The sequence below is a fragment of the Diabrotica virgifera genome, chromosome 3, assembly GCF_917563875.1.
Source record: "Diabrotica virgifera virgifera chromosome 3, PGI_DIABVI_V3a".
In the NCBI taxonomy this organism is placed as follows: Eukaryota; Metazoa; Arthropoda; class Insecta; order Coleoptera; family Chrysomelidae; genus Diabrotica; species Diabrotica virgifera.
This window is the reverse complement of record NC_065445.1, coordinates 208,139,921-208,155,327: the sequence shown is the minus strand read 5'-3', so window position 1 is coordinate 208,155,327 and position 15,407 is coordinate 208,139,921. Positions and strand designations below refer to the sequence as shown.

Here is a 15,407-nt window from a genome sequence, read left to right as displayed (position 1 = left end):
TGTTAGTTTTGTATCAGCAGTTATGAGAGGAAATGAATGATTTCTAGTAGAATAGACAAGATTGTGATACTGTTTTCATGCCGCCTGCGCCTGTCTAATTTAAGTATTATGTAATTACCTATTAATAGGTATCAAGTTATGTATTAATCCCATAAAATCCCACATACCGGGTGTCCACTTAAATTTTCTCCCATTTTAACTGGCTATAACTTCTAAACGACTCAAGATAGAAATTTTATTTTAGTAAAAGTTTTGTTTGAATGGATTTAATTTTTTATATCGCTTTTGAATTAAAAATGGCGGATTTTTGAAAAAAATCCTTGTTGACTTTTTTTATTGAAACACCCAGTATATTCTTTTGTAAATTGAAAGAACAGTCATTTACCTATCCAGCGATATAACGTTTTTTAAAATCGGTTGTGAATGACTGAGCGTTTAATTTTTAAAATGAGAGATGCAATGTGGAACTCACATAACATTTATAATATCAATTTGTTTAGTTATGTTATTTAGTTATGTGATATCCACGTTGCACCTCTCATTTTAAAAATTAATTACTCAGTCATTTGACAACCGATTTTAAAAAACTTTATATCGCTGGATAGGTGAATGACCGTTCTTTAAATTTACAAAAAAATATACTGGGTGTTCCAATAAAAAAAGTAAACAAAATTTTTTGTAAAAATCCGCCATATTTTTTCCGTAATTGAAAGCGACATAAAAAACTCAATCCATTCTGACAAAACTTTTACTAAAATAAAACATTTCAACGAAAACCGCATATTTCTATCTTGAGCCTTTTAGAAGTTATGAGCAGTTAAAATGGGGGAAAATATAAGAGGACACCCGGTATTTAAAATAAACATTTTACATAAAATTTAGTTTAGAGCTATTTTATTATGTATTTCATGTGATTATAATACAGAATAGTTTGTCAGTTGTACTCTGCAGTTAAAGAATCTAGCGTTCAATTAATATAGAATTATATCTGTTAAGTACTCAACATTATTATTAATTTAAAAGCCGAAAACGAAGAAATGACACAAAAAATCAAACTTAGTTCTCTTAGCCAATTTCTTAAAAAAGTTAAAGTGAAGTTGTTTTGTCAGATGATGGATCCAATAAAACTGTAACCGAACTTTATTTACCGGGGACATTTGCGGATAGCGGGACACCGAATTAGTTGGTGCCTCGCCATATTTTTAGGACACAAGGCCATAATCAATTCATTAATAGGGAGAAAGCTCTTCTAGCTACCCCTAAAATCAGGTGGTTTAACCACAAAAAGTAATACAGAGGATCTTCCATTACCCAGGGCATCCAAGGTAACGTTCAGTACAAAGCCTCCTTATTCGTTATGTACTTCGATGGGAGGGGTGGTGGTACAGCTTGGGGGTCAGATAGATACGGGGTCAGGTTACGCAGTGTGACCGGTCTGATCTTCGGACATGTGGGTCTCATTGTTCCATTTGAACACACATAATGTTTCCGAGGCTGGATTTGTATGAGTATCTGTGTGTGTATGTGTGTGTGGGGGGGGGCGCCTGTGCTAGTTTTGCAGGCGGGCACCTTATACCCTAGCGCCGGCACTGATTATGAAAACCTTCGACGAGAAGAGCGTTTAAAAGGAAAAAGAAAGAGCAACACAAAAACATTTTAAACAAGATTGTTAGCTATAACAGAAAAGACTCACAGAGATTCTACCAACAGATCAACAACTGTAGAAAGGTATTCAAACCCAGAATAATAGCATGTAAAGATAGAAATGGTTCTAGAATCATTAGTGATAAGGAACAGATATTATGTACTTAATCGATGGGCGAATTAATTTGAAGGACTGCTGAATGGCAATCATGAAGATTGGATGGAAATGAATGAAAATGATCGGCAGACCGAAATGACCGAAGAAGAAATTAGAGAAGCCATTTTAAAACTGAAAAATAACAAAGCCCAGGATAATCTTCCTGACAAACTTTTTAAAAACGGTGATCACACCCTTTTGAAATATACATAAGTTAATAACTGAAATTTGGCAACAGAAAGAAACACCCGCAGACTTGGAATTAGGCCTACCGTGTCCACTTCACAAAAACGGAGACATAATGGTGTGTAATAATTATAGACGCATCACTCTACTTGATATACCATATTATTATAACGTAGGTACTGTCCAACGTATTGTACAAAAGAATAATGCCTTCTTCTTCACGTGTTATATCAGAATTATCTGATGTTGGCGATCACCATCACCAATGCGAAGGCTTCTCGATACTAAAATAATCGTCCTGCATTTAATTTATTTCCTATAATCCTGCATTTAATGTCAGTCCATTCACAAAAAATGTCACAATTTAACCAAGAAACTTGTTCTCTTCCTAAGTACACTTTTATGGCTCTCTATTTTGATAACATAAGACATTTTCCGGTATTTAACAGTCGTTAGAAGTTCTCTTTATTTGTTGGCGCTCCCTAGTACTTCCTAATTAGTTTTTCTTGATGTCCAAGGTATCTTCAGCATCCGTTTATGAATCCATATGCTGCCTTGCGGCGAATGATTAATGGGAAGAGATCAGTGCTGATTCCGACATAAAAAATCATCAACAGAAAAAATCTTTACAATGAGGCAGATTCTTGAAAAACTCTAGAATTCAGCCTCGACACCCACCATATTTCGTGAATTTCAAAACCTCAGCCAATAGATATAAGTTACTACTGACTTATTCCACTAACTGAATTTAATGGGAATAAGCCACAATTGTACAAAAAAAAAGATTTTATTAACGTTTCGAAGCCCAAATCGGGTTTCGTTGTCAAAATACAAAATACTACTAAAATAAACAAAAATGTTGTTGCTAAGTAAAAAAAAATTCTTCTAATAATTTATTTAATCTGACTCATTTATATTGGCAATTCAGACGTATATTATACATTTTAAAGTAGAAGACTTTAAAATGATATCACCAATATTTATGAGTTGCGTTCCTGGGACGACTTTACTAAAAGATAGTTCATTCGATTACATGAAATCAATCCCAACTCAAGAACATAAGTCACAAAAAAATCATAGCATGTGATCTGTCTTTAAAAAGACAACCAAATGCAACGAAGACGGTAAAATTCTCGTGTTAGAGATTCCATAGTAAATCACGAGGGAAAACCAGGAAAAAACCTCGTGATACTATCCCGACATCGTAAGTATTTAGTCTTACATTTAATTTACCTTAAAAAAAGAAACTTTAATTTTCCTCGATGTTTTAGTCTCAAAGAAGGATACTGGATATGAGACTCAAGTATATAGAAAACCAACACACACCAACAAATATCTCAATTACAAATCAAATCACAACATCAACGTTAAAAAGGGAATCATTAAATCCTTATATGATAGAGCCAAAATTACTTGTTCTAACGAAAATTCATTTTTAGAAGACGAAAAACAATTGTTAACCTCTGTTTTATTAAAAAATAATTATCCATTATCGTTTATAAATAAGGAATTGTCAAGATTGGATCGAATGGAACAGAACAACTTAGAGCGGGATCCTACAACATTCACAAGAAATAATACGAGGAAAATATCAATACCATATATAAAAGGACTATCCGAGAAACTTAAAACAATTGGAAATACATTTCAACAACTTTCAAAACAACAAACACATTGAGATCTGTTCTATCTAAAACTAAACCTGACAATGAAGAAGAAAGAACAAAGAATTGCATTTATAAAATACCTTGTGAATGCGAACAATTTTATTTAGGTGAAACATCAAGACCATTAAACATTAGAATAAGTGAACATCAGTCTTATATTAAAAATAGAGAATTTGATAGATCTCAAATCTGCCAACACGCATGGGATAATGAACATAGAGTTCAGTGGAGAGATTAAAGTATAGTCCTGAAAGAATCATATAGTAAAAAGAGAAAAATCAAAGAAGCGGCTCTAATTATGCTAACTGAAACCAATTGTGTCGCAAATTCCTCGGTAGAATGCAGTAGGATGTGGTTACCCATACTAAAAGAGGAAGTCAATAGAAAGAAAATACCACGATTAGTAAGTCAATAACATATCGAGTTATCTATATATTATTAATATTATTTATAATTTAAACATATTAAAGTCAGAGTTTGGTATAAGTTTTTTGACGGTAAATTAAATGTAAGACTAAATACTTACGATGTCGGGATAGTATCAAGAGGTTTTTTCCTGGTTTTCCCTCGTGATTTACTATGGAATCTCTAACGCGAGAATTTTACCGTCATCGTTACATTTGGTTGTCTTTTTAAAGACAGATCACATGCTATGATTTTTTTGTGACTGATATTCTTGAGTTGGGATTGATTTCATGTAATCGAATGAACTATCTTTTAGTAAAGTCGTCCCAGGAACGCAACTCATAAATATTGGTGATATCATTTTAAAGACTTCTACTTTAAAATGTATAATATACGTCTGAATTGCCAATATAAATGAGTCAGATTAAATAAATTATTAGAAGATTTTTTTTTTACTTAGCAACAACATTTTTGTTTATTTTAGTAGTATTTTGTATTTCGACAACGAAACCCGATTTGGGCATCGAAACGTTAATAAAATCTTTTTTTGGTAAAATTGTGGCTTATTCCCATTAAAAATAGTTGATTATAAAAATGACACGAGGAAATAGCTTCAGAACCACTAACTGAACTTACACTCATTGGAGCAGCGAGCAATGGCAGAATCCAGAACGATCTTTGAAGACCCTTTCATTGCAAAAATGAACCAAGACAGGATGGACAATCGTGTCTTTTATTTAACCTTATTCTACAAGAGGTAATTCGGGAGTTCCAGATTAACACAAATGGCACTATTTTTAACAAATCTATACAAATTGTCAGGTATACAGGTGACATAGACATCGACATCATAGCTAGGTCCACAGAGTCTCTGACCGATTCCAGTCGTTAAGGGCATCTGCACAGAGAATCAGACTAAATATAAATGTCCAAAGCCCAAATATGTATTGTACTTGGTTAAACAGACGCCTAGAAGAATAATAATTGACGATTTAGAACTGGACAGTGTGGACACATTCATATACCTAAGCTCGCTATTGACTAAATATAACAACGTCAGCGAAGAAATTTAAAAAATAATAATGCTTACCAATAAGTACTACTAGGGTTTCAGAAGGCAGATGGCCTCAAAATTGCCCAGATAATTTAAAGTGGCCGTTTATCAAACACTAGTAATACCAGTGCTAACATATGGAGTAGAAACGTGATAAGTTACACAGAAAAACCAAGAACTGATTAAACGGTATAGAGGAATAAAAGAGCAAGGATAGGATAGGGCATAGAGGAAAGATAGGGCGTGTAATCAGGTGAGAGGAAAGTATAATAGTCAGAAAAGTTTTTGTCCGAAAAGGGTCGATAGGACAATGAGCCACAGGAAGACCGAGACTTAGATATCAAGACAACTTGGAGTTGGAGTTAGAGCATGGAGAGGAGTTGCCGGAGATAACAAAAGGGTAAATTAAGAGTTGTTCCGAATGACATTTTGATTCAGATGGATAAAATACAACTTTGCTCTTCGAAATATTATAATTAGAACTCACAGTGCCGGCGATAACGGGCCTGCAAAGGATGCACTACAGGCGGGCGCCCCTGTTTGGGGGGCGCCAAAATGAGCTTTTTCTGCTGGTGTTATCCAGCGTTTCTCAACGTTTTACCATTTGCGCCCCAATTTTCCATAATTATTTTCACCGCGCCCCCCCCCCCTCGTTCAATAACAATATATCTATCTATACAATAATAATATTTCTTGAGCAGCATGAAACCTAATAAACTAAAAATACATTGGGAAACGCTTCATAGTGAGTACATTAGCAAACCCCGAGAATTCTTCGAGTTAAAATTAAAATAGCGTGAAAAGCAAAAATTAGTTTTAATAAAAACTTTGACTGTGAATGAAATAGTTTTGCTTGCCTCTTATAAAGTCTGATATTAAATAGCCAGATCTAAAAAGCCTAACACTATTGGTGAAGATCTTATATTACCAACTGCAATCAAAATTGTAGAAAGTTTGGAGATAATTTTGCTAAAAAATTGGAGTTTATACCTCTATCAAATGATACTGTTGCCCGCCGAATTGGTGATATAGCTGAATATGTACAGGATCAGCTAATCAGGAAGTTGCGTGAAAAGCTGTTTTCGATTCAGCTTGATGAGGCAACAGTAGCAATAAATATGCTCATTTTATTGCCTACGTTCGATTTTGTGATGGCAGATCAGTAGTAGAACTACTTTTCTGCAAACCAGTAGAATCGATAGCAAAGTCGCTTGCAATATTTGCTATGTTAAATGTTTATATAAATGAAGCAAAAATATAGTGGAAGAATTGCGTTGGAATATGCATCGATGGTGCTCGTACTATGTCCGGTAAGTCTACACCCGCTTGTGAAACAAAAGTCTCCAATGTGTATATGGACGCACTGTATGATCAACAGAGAAGCTCTGGCTTGAATATTTTGCTAACTACGGTTGTAACAATAGTTAATTATCTACATAAAAATGAGACCTTTGAAAACTAGAATCTTTTCTGTACTTTGCAAAGACATGGATGCGGTACATTCAGCATTATTATTTTATTGTGAGGCAAGATGGTTATTACGTGGGAAATTTTGACAACGTGTTTTGAATTAAGACATGAAATCGCCATTTTTCTAGAAGAAGAAAAGAGGCCGCGAGCCAAGATGTTTCACGATGGTTTATTTTTGATGAAATTGAGTTACTTGGTTGATATATTCGAGAAACTAAGTATTTTAAACTTACAACTTCAACGGGCCAATACACATACATTTGATACGAATGATACAGTTAACGCTTTCTGTAGAAAATTGTTGTGGAGCAGAAATTTAAAGCAAAAAACCTAGAAATATTTGAAAATGTGGATGAATGTTTTAAAACTTACCAGGTTGAAGAACAACACGTGAAAGTTGTTTTTGTAACCATTGAAAATCATTTAGCAATGCTGACAAAAAATTTTAAATGATACTTTTTAGCCGACGACCAATTAATACGTACCTAATAGTTATGAGTGGGTCGGGAATCCGTTTCAAATTACACCCGAAGAGCTCTCTACTGCAGAAGAAGGAACCTTCATAGACTTCATAGCAAATGCCGAAATCAATAAACAGTTTAATATTAGATCCCTCTTTGAATTTTGGGCAGGGGTAAATGATGAGTTTTCTGCACTGAAAACCAGAGCGTTCCGTATACTATTACCGTTTTCACCATCCTACCTTTGCGAAACAGGATTTTCCGCGATGGCTGCTTTAAAGGCCAATTATAGATCGCGCAGCTAAATATAGAGAAAGAACTGAGAGCGTCTATTTCTAATATTACACCCTGTTTCGATAAGCTTTGCTCTGCAAGACATGCCCAAGGAAGTCACTAATTTACATTAAACTTGTTGATTTAGTATTCAGTGCTCATAACTATGTATAGCTCCTTGTTCATGGGTATTTTATTTTTTTGCTTGTCAGAATTTTGTTTTGCTTTGATTTTAGTAAATTAGTCAATGTTTTAGGTTTCTTTTTGATATTTTCACGCCACCCCATTGCTAAAAGCGCGCCCCCTAGGGGGGCGCGCCCCACAGGTTGAGAATCACTGTGTTATACAAAATACTAATTTAAAAGAAACAGAAGATCGCCTATTGTAGCTTTGCAGACGGGTGCCTTATACCCTAGCACCGGTACTGAGGACTCAAGTTGCATTGTTAATCTCAAACTTTTAAAGAGAGCATCGCATTTGAAGAATAAATAAATAAAAAAAATAGCTCGAATAAACAAAACGCAATGTATTGCTTATTTTTATAGTAAAAAATGATTAATTTATACTCACTTTTTGTAAAATAGTCTAACGTAAAGGCATGCCCATATTCATTATTATATACGAAAGTAAAAGCGACTGTTCTCGTTTTACTAATATAAGTCAAATTCGATGTATTACTTTTAATAAACCTCCCGCAAAATTGTTCTCCAGAAGCATCATCAATGGGAGGTTCGTATATCCAAACATAATCACAGCCACAAGTATCGAAAACTGAAGCCTTTCCACAATTTCTGGATATATTTAAGTACCTGTAATGGTTTGTAAAATAATAAAGTTAACAACAAATTATTAAAATAAATAATATTTTATTGTACCTTCTGTACAAAAAATGATGTATAATATTAAAAGGTAGCTTAGGACAGGGTTCGGATAAATAATCTCAGACAAATAATCTCGGACAAAAAATCCCTACAAATCATCCCTGGACAAAAAATCCTCAGACAAAGAATCTCCACAAAAAATCCCCCAAATAATCCCTACAAAAAATCACCGGATAAAAAATCCCCACAAAAAATTCCGGACAAATAATCCCCACAAGTTTTTTGGACAAAATATTCCCACAAAAAATCCCGGACAAAAAATCCCCAAGAAATATTTGCTGCCGAATATTTCTGTAAAAGTTTTCCCGTGAATGCAATCGACGCAAATAATATTTTTCAGTCTCAGTGCATGAGAGTTATAGCAATCGCCATGAAACCATTTTTGGCACGAAAATTATGATTAGCAATTAAAATTAAGCATGAATTGTAATTTACATTACCAAATTTCGAATTCCAATTAAGAGTTTTTTCAAAAATTGTGGAAGATATGGGGAATTCTGACAGTGCAGAATAAAAAGCTATAACAATTTCAAAATACAAAACGTCTCAATTCATTAAAATAGTTGAAACCGGAGTGTACAAATCAATACGCTAAATGGAACTGAATAGATAAAGTAAAAAAAATAATTAAACAAAATATGAAGATATCAGACACAAGCAAAAAGAAATAATATAAGCGAGGTTGAGAAAGCAGAAGTAAAAAACGCTTAAGGAATGATATGAAAAGGAAAAATTAGCTGAAACAAAGGGTTGGAATAAAAAGAAAAGACAAGAAAAAAGTGGAAAAGGAAAACAAATAAACAAGTGAAAATTATAGGAACCCATTTTTTATAAAAACAAAGACATAAGAAAGATAGACAACTGTTATAATGGTGAGGAATAACAGTTAGAAGTCAAAGAAACTTAGAAAGAGCTAGGATAAATAATTGAAAATATAAAGTAGTTTATAAAAAAAGATACCTAAATACAATCTGAAAGTGGTATTAGGGGACGCAAAAGCAAAAATTGTAAGAGAAAAAAGCTATACACCTACGATAGGTAAATAAAGTTTGCACCAGAGAACAAATAATAATATGGCCACTTGCTAATAGGCTTCGCCAAGAAAATAATCTGATTGTTACTACTTTCAATGCAAAGAGCAACTACTTTCAATGCAAAATATACATAAACCAGATCGACCATGTACTGATTGAGAAGGACGAAAAAAGTGTATCTATTTCTAATATCAGGACATACACAGGGCCGAACGCAGACTCTGATCACTTTGTGATAGGAGTGAGAATGAAACAGATCATACCAGTTTTGAAGAACTTAAAGACACAAAATAACGAAGAATGAATAGAACCAAAAAGTTAATGACAGAAAATGAAAAAGGAAATTAGGAACAAGCATTCAACGAGGAACCGAACAAAACCAAAGCAGAATAAGAGAATCTAGAACAAATGTGGGGAAGAATTAAAAAAGATATGGTAAAATCAGCCAAAAACAGTAGGGAAGAAATTTAAAAAATGAAGAAAACATGGTTCGATGACGTATGTAGGAAAAACTTGAGGAGCAAAATAAATTACGACTAAGAATGCTGACATTAGAAAAAAAATTGAGAGGAAAGAAAAGAAGACGTAATGAACTCTTGAAAGGAATTGAGGAAAATTACAAAAATAAAGATTTAAGAAATCTGCATCGGGGACAAAAAATGAAAAAAAAATGTGTTAAACCTGCATTTATGAAAATCCAAAATGGAAAAACTGTAATGAATGAAACATACATTTTAAACAGATGGACGGAATATTTTGAAATTTGCTGAATTGGCAAGAAAATCTGAAAGTAAATTTAGATAACGAAGTAGAATATCCAAATACAGTTAAATCCAAATCATATCAACGAGCTGCCTTCTACTAAGGAAGAAGTTAAAAATATTACATATAGGGAGCCTAAACAATAACAAAAGTCTAGTAAACAATCAAATAACATTTGAGATGTTCAAATATTAAAGAAATCGCATACATAAACAAATGCAGATATTAATCGACAAAATATGGACATATCAAGAGGTGGCAAATTAAGAATATACAGGTTAATAAACGGTTATTAAGTCTATAGTGCCTTATGCACCAGAGACATGGATATTAAATAAAAAGCAACAAGAAATAGTGCAGATATGGAAACGAAAAGGAATAAGGAAAATATTTGGAGGAAAAAATAAATAACGGTGTTTGGATCAGAAAGACAAATGAAGATCTGAGAGAGTTATATGGGGAGCCAGAGAGTTATACTAGGAGTAATAAGAAAACCAACGACCAAGATAACTAGGACACATACAGAGAATGCCAGAGGGAGACTGCCAAAAATGCTACTGCTGAGTACACTTAGAGGACTTTAGAGAAGATGATCTAATAAGACTCAATGTCATAAATTGGAAGATGATAGCAATGGACAAGAATGGATGGAGAAGAATGATCAATAAAGCTATGCGCCTACTAGGCCCTATGCCCTAAGTATATTGATACATTTATTAGAGTTAAAGACAAGGAAAAAAAGAGAAAAGTTATGGGGAGAAAGGTGACTAAAAAGAATTGTGAGAAAATCAATAAAATAAAGGACCATTTAGTAAAATTATCAGCATATTTGTGTTATACAAACAAAAATCACATACTTACCTAAACTGAATATCAACAATACAAGATGGACAAGTTATAAACTCTACGGTACACTTATTATACAAACTAACATTTTTATTTTGAACCAAAACATTATTTTTATACTCTGCCAGTAATGTTCCACTTTCTCCAGGCTCCAAATAAAATCTTTTGCCATTATTTTTCCCGCATATATCGTTTAATAAACTTTTGGTACACGAAACAAAAATAGGGATTACAAACAATAAAAAATTAACCAAATTCATCTATGGCTATTGTGTTTTCTAGGATTTCAAATGTAAAAATTTAATTTGGTGTCTGAAATACGACTAACATAATGATAAAAGAAGCCCTGGAATGAATCCGTTAATCTTGTTAGCTGGGTGGGTAGGACTTAAAAAATAAACTTCGTATACAAACGTGCTGATCTGTGAAGTAATTCACACGAGGTGTACTTGTTAAATTTAGTTTCAAAATGTACTTAAAAATATTAAACCCATAGAAATAGTAGATACCTACTTACATACTTCTATGTTATTTTTAAATGAACGCATTAGATAACTAAAAGATTATATCCTTGACAATATGAATATTATTTACGCATAATATTCGATACTAAACGAGCTACGGTATACTTGATAGGTATAATATAATAAAAAAATATGAAAAAAATTTTTTTACGAAACGCTTTTTTTTAATTAAGAGTGACTAAAATTAAAAATATTATAAAATAAAAAATAAAAAGGAAAAAATCAAAAAAATTGAAAAAATCTAACACATTCGTCAAAGAAAAGCGTGGCGCGTCTTCATCGAATAAACGGTTTTCGCCCCACGCTTTTCCTTAACGAATGTGTTAGATTTTTTCAATTTTTTTTATTTTTTGCTTTTTAGTTGATTTTTTTATAATATTTTTAATTTTAGTCACTCGTAACTAAAGAAAAGCGTTTCTTAAAAAAAATTTTTCATATTTTTTTATTTTTTACTTTTTAGTCTTACACTTTTCAAACATTAAAATATATCGTCATGTTTCTTAAAATATGTATAAAACATATGATGTACTAACATGAAAAGTAGTCGGAATCGGCAAAAAAATTGAAACTTTATTGTTTATTTATGAAGCATAACGTAAACAATTAACGTAAAAAGTGAAATTATGTATAGTTCATATCATTAGCTACAACACGTAAAAGTTTCAAGTTTTTACATTGTAAAAAACAAGAGAATTTAAGCATTTTTCATTAAAATAGTTTTTTTTATTTAAACAATTAATAAACATAAAAAAAAATTATTGATTATTATTCGTGTATTGTTCCCGCGAATGCATATGTCTGCAAATGTTCATTCATTTGCATTGGAGAAAAGGCACTCAAATTATTGTCTAAAGATTTGACGCAAACTATTGAACTAAATAAAAGCGTTTAATAATAATAGTCTCCCGTTTTATACCGCTGACGCGGCTTTGGGATTATAGCAGGGTAGTCTGCTATATCTAGGGCTTACGGTATACAATGAAGGTAACAGGGCCAGTGCTACGCTTCAACTGCCTATTATTACCCCTGGTTTTACTTCAGGTATATACAGTGATGAGCGCGCTAATAACCGGCAAAATAGCACAAAAGATGGAAAACGTATTAATTTGTGAGATAAAAAGAAATGAAACTAATCGGGCTGGGAACTTTAGCGATATTAACTTATAAATTTACATTATATTGGTTGTTTCCCACCTTTAGACGTATCGCATGAGTTTGGCAACTACCACTGTCACAGTGACAGTTTTAGTTGGCATACTCCTCTGATAAGTGTGAAGGTGGGAAACAATCAATATAATGTAAATTTTTAGGTTAATATCGCTAAATTTCCCAGCTCGACTAGTTTCATTTCTTTTTATCTTACAACTTTATACGTTTTCCATCTTTTGTGCTATTTTGCCGGTTATTAGCGCGCTCATCACTGTATATACTAAGGATTTACAGTTTTCACTGTATTCCTTCACTCAACCGTTCTCTCCAGCTCTTTCTGTCTTGCCAGTCCCCTTCCTGTAGATTTCTTCTCTCCATTGCTTCGTCTACTTCATCTCTGAAGGATCTTCGGGGTCTGTCTCTCTTCCTTTTTCCTATCGGGCTCCACTCTGTTATTCTGTTTATCCACCGATTTTGGTCTGCTCTTCTGACATGTCCGTACCAGGTTAATCTCTTCTGTTCGATGTAGGTACTCATTTTATTCAGGCTGAGTCGACCTGGGGCCTATAGACATTTTAAAAATGTGTAGTTGTTCTTGCCGGCGCTAGGATTTGAACCCCGGCCTACCAGCACGCGAGCCAAGCATACTACCGCCTGAGCTACGCCGGCCCATACTTCATAGGTAATAGCCCATATTTATAATCAAAATCGTTTGAGTGCATAGATAGATAGATTCGATCAGATAGATTTTGCTCTATTTCACTGCGACCTTTTCAGATCTATTGTGGTCGCCTAATCCTGGATCACATTTTCTAATCTGATCCTGTTTACTTTACTTAATCAGTAGACCCATTTGTACCTTTCGGTGTTAAGCCGTTTATAATACAATTCATTAATTACAATATTTTACAATCTTCTGAGGTGTCCTAGCTCTTAACGAACTCTCTCCATTCCTTCCTATTGGATGCTACCTGTGTTGCTTCCTGCCAAGTCTTACCCTTACTTTGCAGTATCAGCGAGATGTCACTGTTCTATTCTTTAAAGGGCCTTCCTCTTTTGTTCTTCCCTATTGGTTTGGCGTCCCACACTCTTTTTACTTGTCTATTATTGTCAATCCGGGTTAGATGTCCGAACCATGCCAATTTTTTCTCCTTGATTGAGTCGAGTATCGGTTTGATTTTGAGTCTTTCTCTTATTTCTTCACTTCTGATTCTATCAGTTCTTTTTACTCCGATCGTTCTTCTGTCGTATTTCATCTGTCTTTTGTTTAATATCCAATTTTCTGCTCCATATGTCACCTTAGGTCTATATATTGTTTTGTATATTATCATCTTGGTCTTTGTTGATATTTCTTTGTTATTAAGGAATCCTCTATTTAGTGCTTGAAATAGTTTTCCTGTGTTTTCCATTCTGTTGTTAAGGTCGTCCGAGATGTCTCCTTTGTTGTTGATTACTGTTCCTACGTATTGTATGAATTTGTCTGTATTATTTTTTGTTGGTCTATCATTACTTCTATTTGATCTTCCGTCCCTTGTTCCCTTGATATTTTCATTATCTGAGTGTTCTCTTTATTTACGTTTAAGTTGTATTTCAGTTTTTCTGCTGTTTCCGCAATTAATACTATGTCGTCTGCAAATATATACATCTCAGCGTTTATCATTTACATTATGTTCCAACCGATACAGTCTTATTTCTTGAATACTATCTCATCTATTACATTTATGAATGGCACTGGGCTGAGACTTCCCCCTTGTCTAACTCCTTGAGTTGTTTCAAATGGTTCTGACTGTATATTTAACATTCTTACTGTATTTGTTGTTTTCATGTATATACTTTTTGTTGCTTCTATCAGTTCTTCACTTACTTGTTTCTCCTTTAGGCTTTCCCATATATCTTTCTTTTGACTGAGTCGAATGCTTTTTCCATGTCTATAAAGCTCAGATTTATTTCTCTATTTTTCTTTAAGGCTTTTTCTATTACTTGTTGCATGGTGAATAATATGGTCTTGTGTGTTGTGTCCATTCCTGAATCCACTTTATACGTCCTCTAATTTGTGTTCTATTTCTTTTCTGATTTTCCTTTCTATTATGGTTTCGTATACTTTTGCTGCTACACATAGTAGTGATATACCTCTACAGTTCTTACAGTCTCTTGTATTTCCTTTCTTGTATATAGGTATAATTACTGCATTTGTCCATTCTCTGGGTATTACTTTTCTCTTCCATATTAGGTTATATATATACCTATAACAATTTTTCTTTTGCTTCTACTTCTATATATTTCATCATTTCTGCTGCTACTTCATCGCTTCCTGGTGCTTTTCCAATCTTTATCTTTCTTATTGCTTCTTCCAGTTCTTCTTTTTTTATAGTTTCTGGATTCTGATCCTGTTTAAAGGTCTAATAATTTTGAAACCGAACCTTCCTTGTAGCTCTTTTCCAGTGACGTTTCTTCGTCTAATTCAAAGAACCGCACATTTGCTAGGCTCTCAATTTGACATAAAATGTGCTCTGCTGTTTCTTCTTCTAGGTAACTTCAACTGTATATTCAGCTTGCAGTGTCCTGTTAGCAGACCTACTATGGCTTTTGACTGTTTTCTTCTTGTCTTTGCTTATTAGATCTGTCATAAATTTGGCCAATGTTCGGTAATGAACTGTTTCATCTGTCTTTGTCCTAGTGAATTCCTCTATCATTCCAGGATTTGTGTGCAACCTACCTTTTTGTAACTATTCTTATTACTGTCTCTGCAACGCCGCAGGAGAATTCCGTTCCAACGAATGGCATGGATGATAAAGCGTGTTTCTCCCCTTCGGGTCGTGAAATTAAAACTTTCAAAGTGTCACTCTGGAAACACATCGATAATTTTAGAGCTCTCGTGCAATTACTACTGATAA

General features: G+C 33.5%; 1 protein-coding gene across 2 annotated transcripts in view; it reads right to left on the bottom strand.

Moving 5' to 3' along the window:
- The window catches only part of LOC126881520 (uncharacterized), a 98,789-nt gene extending 87,543 nt beyond the window's left edge, over positions 1 to 11,246 (bottom strand). Inside the window, exons 1-2 of one of the 2 annotated variants that reach the window (XM_050645823.1) lie at positions 10,856 to 11,246; positions 7,888 to 8,126 (exon numbers count right to left, since the gene is read on the bottom strand). In XM_050645823.1, coding sequence (XP_050501780.1) covers positions 7,888 to 8,126; positions 10,856 to 11,100 — 484 coding nt within the window. In that variant the 5' untranslated portion in view covers positions 11,101 to 11,246. The remainder of the gene's footprint in view (positions 1 to 7,887; positions 8,127 to 10,855) is intronic. The other variant, XM_050645822.1, reaches the window with a different exon arrangement.
- Positions 11,247 to 15,407: the final 4,161 nt, after the last annotated feature.